General features: G+C 36.3%; 1 protein-coding gene across 2 annotated transcripts; it reads right to left on the reverse strand.

Moving 5' to 3' along the window:
• Positions 1–723: 723 nt before the first annotated feature.
• LOC121980775 (probable trehalose-phosphate phosphatase F) lies at positions 724–5,227 on the reverse strand. Of its 2 annotated transcripts, none has more exons than XM_042532980.1 (12): positions 5,061–5,227; positions 3,444–3,539; positions 2,895–3,367; positions 2,651–2,791; positions 2,497–2,568; positions 2,282–2,404; positions 1,862–1,918; positions 1,672–1,773; positions 1,481–1,558; positions 1,262–1,402; positions 1,094–1,186; positions 724–1,014 (listed from the first exon to the last, which is right to left on the reverse strand). In XM_042532980.1, the coding sequence occupies exons 3-12, from the start codon at positions 3,189–3,191 to the stop codon at positions 937–939; spliced, it is 1,182 nt and encodes a 393-aa protein (XP_042388914.1). In that variant the 5' UTR covers positions 3,192–3,367; positions 3,444–3,539; positions 5,061–5,227; the 3' UTR covers positions 724–936. The 2 variants fall into 2 exon arrangements, with proteins under 2 accessions (XP_042388914.1, XP_042388912.1); XM_042532978.1 differs by having other exon boundaries at positions 2,895–3,374.
• Positions 5,228–9,107: the final 3,880 nt, after the last annotated feature.

Below are 9,107 nucleotides of genomic sequence, written 5' to 3' on the forward strand. Positions count from 1 at the left end.
CACCAAGTGTTTATTCAACAGTGACCCCCTTAGGCTTCCACCATCTCCGATTACAAATTATCCAATCAACTGTGATCCCCTTAGATTTCTTTTTCATGCAAATTGTTCTATCCTCCATTATTCACTTGAACTTCCACCATCTTTGATCATTAAATGTCTAGTCAACCGTGATCTACTTATTTATCTTTTATTAACTTCCTGTTGAATTTCTCACTTCTAGTCAAGTATCCCGTTAATCTTAATCCACTCGATTTCTCATGCTAACTCCTTAGTAAATTTCTAACATCGTCAGGTATTTAATCCACCTTAATCTTTTCTAATTAAACATCAAAATATAAATTCAAGTCAATCCAAACTTGCCCACCTACTTAACCTCGACGATAGAGTCCACCAACAAAAATCAGAGTATCAACGCCGCGTAACAAGCAGAGCTCGTAAATCTACTGATCAAGTTCCTACAGATTGTCGGATTTTGTCCTTTTGCCACGTGCCATGCATCCATTTGTTGCGAATCCTGTAACAAGAAGAAGTCTAAGCATATGAGATGATCAATCTCACAAGAAAACTTGGTTCAACAACTGAAACAGAATTTATAAACTTTCCTTGCAGTAAACCTAAACAATAATAATTGTTCTGACTGATCAGATTCAGTTATATTGTTCAAAAATGCAATAAAGAAGAGAGTTAATAAAAGGAAATTACAGTGAATTAACAGATAAATGAGACAAAGAACAGAGAACAAATATTTGTCATTAAGAAGAATGGATAACAAGAACATCCAATGACAAAGTAACAAAGAAGTTATAAATGAAGGGTACATGAGCTTGAGCTTGAAAATAATTAACAAATGCAAGAACAAATGCTATGGCCCAACTTCAATTTAATAGGGCAAATTATTATCAGGTAATCTATTACTTAGTATATGTACAATCAAATCTATTTAGTAGCAATTGCTTCAGTTTGTAATTCTGTGGACTTCTTCCATCTCACAAGGGACTTGAGAAATTCTTGTACCTGCCATAAAAGAGGTTATATCAGTGCCCAATCCAAACTGAAAGCACAATTGAAGTTAATTACTAGTTTTGAAACTCACCTCAGATGGGTCTCTCAGAGAGTACAAGGCATTAGTTTCTTTTGGCACATTCGATACTAAGATGCCAAACCCGCAGTTACTCTCTCTCAAGACCTGAAAATTTTCAGATTATGTCTAGAAATTTGCATGAATTCAGTAACCATTTTATCGAACATTTAACAATTATACCTTGAACGCATCTTCATCAGTACGATCATCACCAACATAAATCGGGAGTACATCATCGCGTTGGCTAAGCCCCAGCGATTCAAGCAGAAATTCAACAGCTTTACCCTTGTTCCAGTCAATCACGGGACGGACCTCTAAAACCTACATCATAAAGAGGAGCATAAATGATAATAAATATGAATATAGTAAGCTATATTTTGCTTCCCATTTGGATTTTACCTTCCGCCCATGGGTGACGTGCAAACGTGAAAAACACTTTAACAGACCAAATACACGAACTCCAACTTCATCCCACATCTGAAAAACAAGTTGAGCCGATAATGTTATAGTGCTAGAAAATATGAAAAATTATTTCTGTATGGCAAAGCATTGTCCTAATATGCAATGCTCCTTTTTAATTCAACTGTTACCTTTTTATCAACATTGCGGTAATGTACAGAGACACAAAACTTGTTATTCTCTACTTTGACACCGATGATGTCGTTAGTGATCTCAATGAGAGATTCATACACCTGTGATTATTTACACTCTGAAATTTAGGAAGAAATTGGATGGAAAGTGACAGAATGAAGGGTTGAAATGGCATTTTTAGGGACCTACCTCATTGATCATCGGTAGAAACTCACTGGCAGGTTGGAAAAGATGTACTTCTTTGCCCTGTTACCAAGCATGTATTAGCAAAATATAAGCAAAAAGATAAAAGCATAATGTTTGGAACTTGATTGTTTAATCTCATCTTTTTTTTTAAAGGAATTTTCTAATTAGGACCATATCAAGATGCAGCTAGGACAGAAGTATAAACTCTAGGAGTACATATTTTGTTTGCTAATAAGCACAAAAGAAATCAACAGCTCAACTTCTAGAATTTTAATTAACCTTTTAAATTAAATAACATCACCAACAAGTAGCCATGCAATCCCAATTATTTGTAATAAACTAAATGGATTTTATCACGCCATTAAAATTGATATCGAAAGGTGCAAAATCAAAACGATAATAATTTTAACATCTGGATTTTACCTGACTATCAGTTGTCTGGATGCAGTACTTGTCAACGGACTTGGATACTCTGACTGGCCCCATTATGTCCATACCATGACTACCAGCATAGTACAAATCGGATAGCCTAACAAATTCATGCACCTGAAGGGAACATATTTTTCATTCCATTGATATTCATGTAGCACTATCATTCCCAAACAATCATTATAATGTAAGTTTACATCAAGCTATACCTTATTACGAGACCTTCCACTAATAATTGCTGTTGGGAAATAATTGGCAGCTTCGTTTACAGCAGCACGCATCTGAAATAAATTAAATAACCAAAAAGAAAATAAGATTCCCAAACAGCAAAGGTATCAAACGAGTTTGGTAGGACCAACTTACAGAACTCGACATAAATGCATGATCAGGATTATCCACAATTGGTGAAAGAGTGCCATCATAGTCCAAAAACAATGCTATTGTCTTGCATTTAGCTAAACTTGTGATTAGGTGAAAGGAATTTAGAGCAGATGGATAACTCATCTGCAACAGTTCAAACAAAGAAGTTAGAGAAAAGATTTTCCTGGAAACTAATTTAAATTTCAGTAATTAATAATTTTAATGAACTTGTGCAACAAAAACACACCATCCAAGTTTGATAAGCAGCATCATGGTCATCTAATTGAGTCACAGAAATCATATCCTTGTTTAGCTTTTTGCGAGGAGGTGATGATGCTATCATGGCATCTAGCCAACTATTAACACGGACATCTTCAAGTTTACCATTTATGATTCTAGGAATTGTTAGATACAACCCAGAAGACGAGTATGGTGATGCTGCTGGAGAATATGGTGCCATGTTAGAGGGCAATCCCAATCTTGACTTGCTCAAAGGTGCAGGATCCGTGAGAACAGGTGAACTATGGCTTGACTTCAAATCCATCAATTTTATGACAAAAGTAAGCTTAGAAGTAGCAGAAAATCTGACAGCCCTCCAAGTAGTTTAATTTGACTCTTTTTTTCCTGAATATTATCCAACCCTTTTATCAATGAAAAACCACCGCTTTAATGTCTTCTTGTCAGTCGAAGTGTGCATACAGTCCATCAAGCAGAAGCCACCTGACCACTAATATACAATAGTTAGAAGGAGAAAAGGCATAGAGCATACAAAACAATCTTTAGATGGCATATATACCTTCTCATAGATGCTAAGCTAGTGTGTAGCCAATCATTTGAGTTTTTTTGTAATTTAGAAGAATCAAGTCTTTATACTCCAATCAGCTGCACGTGGCTGTAAAAGTAGGCATCGGATTAAGCAATAATAAAATAATGATTTTAGATTCTCCAAAGTAAGCTCATAGTTTTTGAAAACAGATGAAACAAGCCAAAAAGAATTCAAACACTGAATAATGGCCATGATGAGGAAAAATTCGTATCATAATAATGAAAATGGTAAAATTTTAAAAAATGAAGAAAAGCACATAAATTGGATTGCATCCTGTACCAAAACAGAAACACCATGAGGCTAAGTATTTTAAAAAGGGCATAATAAAAATAATAATAATTAGAAAATTTCTTCCATTCTAGGCTGTACTCGGAAAGGCTTGAATGCAAAGCCAAAAATTCCAACCATAAAACTTATGAACGCATAATTTAATGATCTTAATTCTTGTGCTTTTTTAGTTGCATATAATTGAATCTTCATGAATATGTATGTAGAATGAATCATCAACATAAAACTGAAGACTAAAATTTCAAGGATTTAGAGCATATTTTTAGAAGAACTATTACTGGCCAGTCGATGGTGAAACTAATAGAAAACCTATTTCTTCATTATTATATAATATTTAGAAAAGCTGCAGTCTTGTTGTCTCCTGAAGCCTGTAGGCGGTCAGATTCAGAGAGTTGGAATACTGGCGCTATCTTTGGACCGTAGACATCCACGGGAGTATTTGCTTTGGGACAACAACGAAGTATCAGATATATGTAAAATGAAGAATTGAAAAATGACAACTAGAAACCAGAACCGCTACCAGTCTTTCGAAAAAATTTAGATGGCCTTTAAGGGAGCAGTAGAAAGCTTGAAAAAAAAAAGTTTTTGGATTTACTAATCAATTTTATCAGATACTTGCTCGACAATGAGGAAGCATCACGGACAGAAGCAGATGGGCACCCCTTTTTCTTACGAAGGACAAACTCAGAAACACTAAGCAGACTCGCAGACAAAATCGAAGAAAAACGACAGAAAGGCACGCTATCAACTTACACTGATGGTTCCATCACAACGTCCATCTCCCTCCGCAGTGCCCCTTCATTCATTAACCAAGATATAATTTTGGCTACAGCATGTTGTACTAATTAGCCAAATCTCTGCCGTAAAACGATAGCAGGCACGCCATCGACCTAAATGGTGGGTCATAAAGAACGCCCATGCCCATCGTGAGCTACTTAAAAGTTCATTAAAAATCACTCCGCCCAAAAAGAATTAAATCCAAGGCCACTAAGGTAAGAAAAAAAGATTGCTGGGTCATACAAGAGATATAGCTAAACGATGAAACAAATTTTCCCATCAATTTTCAATTCTCTGGGTAGGAAAATGCCGAAGAAACAGAACAAGCTAAGCTAGAAGCCAATCGTAGACCGAGGCAAAAGCCACAACTCTGGGATCTAACCATGTACAAGGCAGAGTCATAAATCGAGCAAAAAATATCCATGAGCATCTATTAAAAAAAACAAACAAACAAATCAAAGGAAGCGAATACCCGATTGGGGCAGAAATGGAAGAAACGGAACAGATCATTGGCGGACTCACCGGAAGCTCCTTCTCAGGCAAAGGAGATCTCGCGAGAAGAGGCGAGACTGAAATCCTAATGACCACCCGATACGGTCAGCGAAGAGCCGGCGGCGGCGACCACAAGGCGGCGGCGGCGATCGAGGAAAGCGAGAGAGAAATGGAGAGGAGAAGAGATTTCAGCCAGGCTGAGGCTCCGTATTTATACTTCTTTCGGTCCGCGGAACAGAGTCGTACTCGGCATGGCAACTTGAGGTTGAGGTTAATTGGAATTAAATTAATTAATCATTTTTTAAATTACATAGTCAAAATAGAAACTTCCTAACCCGTACGTAATTAGTGATAAAAGTACCGTGTTTAACTTCCCCGTAATTAAATTTCATTAACTAAATCCCACTCTCAGGCTACGCGTACCGACGCACCAGCACGCCGCTTCACCAGCACTCCATCGTTCTTCTTAAGCGAAGACTCGCTCTCGTGACCAAACAGCAAACAGTTTGTTTGACCATTCGTCATTAGATGGTAGCAGGATAGCCAATCCTGTGATGGGAATGGGTGGTCCTGCTACCCCGGTACAAAAGGGGGTGGCATAGGTGGGCCTGCCTAATCGGGTAGCGGTACTTCTGTTGACCGTAACCGTCGCCCCCGTCTGCGTTCGCTGACCGCGGCGTGGCGCCAGCACGTACGCGTGCGCAACGTGGCCACGTGTCCGGGAGCTGGATCTGGGCCCCGCAAGGAGCCTCGTCGCTGTCGCCGTAGCTGTCCCTCGCCTTGATTCTACGTGAACCCCAGCGGGCGCCAATAGAATCCGGGTTTTAAGCTGAAAATCCGACCCGAGTAAACTGGTCGAAACCTGAAAGACGAACGCGGACGGATCGGATTTTTTGAGGTTGTCTATTGTCCGACCCGAGATCGGCCCGCGTGTCGTCGGGAGGGCTCACGTGCGGCGAGCAGGCCAGCGGTAGTTGGGGCACGCGTGCCAGCTGGCGATGGTCGGGAACTTCGCGGTCAACGACAACCGCTGGATTTTGAATCGTTAAACAAAAGGAAGTTCGGAATTTAATAATTAATTAATTAATTAATTTAATATATAGTCTGACATGCAGAGAATGACATTAAACTACCAACCAATTGAAACTGTCCCAAATATTAGACTAAAAACTTAGTCGACTTCTATTAATTATTCTTACTTAGTGGTTAAGCATTATGTTTGAAGCCTATAATCTTATTAACACATTTCAAAATAGTCCTTACTTTTTTGAAAATTAACCGAGTAATATTGAACAGCCGGTCATGGGTTTACGCAATTAATGAGTATAGTCAAAAATACAAGTAATGCGGGGCTCGAACTTTCATGGAAATGAGAGCAGTTGGACTATTTGGAAAATGGAAAGTTAGTTGTTGAGTTGACCGGTCGATTTAAAAGTTTATTGGCATCGGTTTTTTTTTTCTTTAAACAGACCAGTGACGTTTACTTTATCAAAATAAGCATCTTAATTTTAAAATTATAAAACAAGAGTATTAAAAATAATATTATTTTTTTTCTATCCTTTCCATCAACTTTCTAAATCTCCTCTCTTTAAACATCAATTTTTTAATACATCTGAGCCATATTTATTTTGTTTTAAATTTAAAATTAATAAAATAGTTTAAATACATACTGGACTCATTCCTCTCTTTCTTACCTCGTGGAAATCTATAATCATCGTCCTCCACCGAAATCTAAGCTTCGTGTGTCCCGACGTCTAGGTTTCCGATGAATCCACACAGTGTGTCCCTCTAAGCCGACTTCAAAGCTTTCCGACGAAATCACACATCTAAGGCGACAGATGTTAAGGGTCTCCTACGAAATCTACACAGAGGTCTCTCCATTCAAGTATTTAGGGATTTATTTGTCGTAAATACTCTCATTTTCAGAATGAAGCAAGAAGCTGGGACAGCAAAGGTAAGTATCATGAACTTGTTCACCTTAGAAACTCATTGGATATATCCAAAAACCATAGGATATATTCAAAATTCATAGGATATGGGATCATTATATCAAGCCCAATGGATCATATCAATCTCACATTGGACCTGATATTTTACCATATCATACCCATGTTAGCACGTTGAGCTAATATGGAATCATATCAGACCCTCCAGAATAATGTGCATCTAGATTTGAAAAATATTCCACCAATTTTAATTTTGTTGTTAATAAATTATATTTGTAAAAATTATAGGTTGTAATTGATTTTGACCAGAAACTACATTAGAACAATGTGTTAGGTCACTTTAATATTTTTTTCGACCATCCACAATCAAAGGAAGACATCATGGATCTATTATTTTACAAGATCAACATATAGTGATAATCAAATAGTCCTCCTTTTGTATTTTCTTGGACATACAAAAAATCCAGCATATCCGTAGTATATTGATCAATATATTTTAAAATTGGATTTAACATCTCAAACCTTTAGTTTCTCAGATACAACTCCTAGTTTTCAATTTAAGTACCGAAATAGTTTTAGAAATTTAATATTTTATTTTTTTCATTTTGGTATGAAAAAAAAATCATACAATATAACTATTAATTTGCGATTTTCAAGTGTACTTGTTGCATTTACACGAAGAGATGTACCTTTATTACTTGCTATTGTAGACCGAGGTGCTTCGATTCCTATGAATTCAAATCAAGCATCAGGTGACATCTTTCTTACTCACTTCTCAATTAACAAACTCATAACTAGATCAAGAATTAAGGAGTTGATGAAATTTTATTCCAATAGAGTTGAACCACATGCTGATGTTTTATTATTTTACAAATTCTATATTTTATATATATTTGTTTGTGTCTTATTTTCTTCTAGTACGTATAAACTTCCTTTAGGTCTTATAGATATAGTAGATGATTTTGAGAATCTTGATATATTCAACTGGGTTGAAGTCATCCATCAATTTATGGCTCCACAATTAGTTACGATTGGGGATTTATTTTCATCAACTCAGACATATGACCCCAAGACCACCACACTCCCTTATCTAAAGGGATTTGCTGGTCTTTTGCCCGTGAGTATAATTTTTATATTAAATTTGATAATATTTTGTGTACATTTATGATTATATAACACTTATTAGGATGAATCAGGCATAGTTTTTTGAGCATGCTCCAATCTAAAAATCATACAATATTGAAGAAGCACGAATAAATAAGTGGAGGAATTTCCTTCACGTATTAGTAAGGTGAGGACCTTGTTAGACTTAGTATCACCTGAAGAGGTAATATTGAAGACTATCACTTATTCAAAGTAAATATACAATTTATTACATTTGTTTTTATAATTGTACAGATTATGATTGAATTAATCTCTACCCAATTTGAAAAAGCATTGGTTGAGAACCTTGATTTGGCTGATGATATTCTACATCTAATGAAAACATCACAATTAGATGACACTGAAGCTCGATGGCAAGGTAATAAGAAATGTTGTAAATGCATCGTTCAAGCAAACTAAATCAAGGAGCTAACATTGGAGAACATGCATCTAAATGAAAGGGTGAAAGAATTAATCGAAATAATAGAAAATAAAGGCATACAAGGTCAATCAAGCGAGTGTGTAGTCGATCTATAAGACCCAGTTGCTTTTGGAACAAGGAATAGGAGAGTATGTGACCGTAGTTGGTATGATTATAGGGATATCTCCAATTGATAGTCCATTGTGGCAAACAATTTTACCTAAGAGGAAGCATAGCAAAATACAAATATGCAAGCCTATCGAGAACATCATAGCAGTAGAAAAGATTGAAAAAAATTGTAAAAGAAGGTGAACCTAAAGATGTTATGGACAAGGGGAAAGGAAAACTTGATGGGGATGATATGGAAGAAGAAAAAGAAATTATCTCAATGTCGGAAGGCAATTCCAAAGAAGAGACGGAAAAGGATGCACTTAGGATTGCATAACTCAACAAAATGAGAAAATAAGTCATTGTCGTAAGTGTGTATATACATATTAATTAGTTTTAGATGTTAGATTTAAATTATTAATTAAATGTGCTTAATATTTCTAGTCATAGTATGTGAAG

The sequence above is a fragment of the Zingiber officinale genome, chromosome 5A (assembly GCF_018446385.1).
Source record: "Zingiber officinale cultivar Zhangliang chromosome 5A, Zo_v1.1, whole genome shotgun sequence".
Taxonomy (NCBI): Eukaryota; Viridiplantae; Streptophyta; class Magnoliopsida; order Zingiberales; family Zingiberaceae; genus Zingiber; species Zingiber officinale.

What these genes read in the sequence shown, in the direction of transcription:
- LOC121980775 (XM_042532980.1), bottom strand. Translation starts at nt 3,191, where the DNA reads ATGGATTTGAAGTCAAGCCATAGTTCACCTGTTCTCACGGATCCTGCA. An exon ending in GTGGAAGGTCTCGTAATAAG is followed by an intron (nt 2,405 to 2,496) that starts GTATAGCTTGAT and finishes TGTTCCCTTCAG; the next exon opens with GTGCATGAATTTGTTAGGCT. An exon ending in TCCAGACAACTGATAGTCAG is followed by an intron (nt 1,919 to 2,281) that starts GTAAAATCCAGA and finishes GCTTGGTAACAG; the next exon opens with GGCAAAGAAGTACATCTTTT.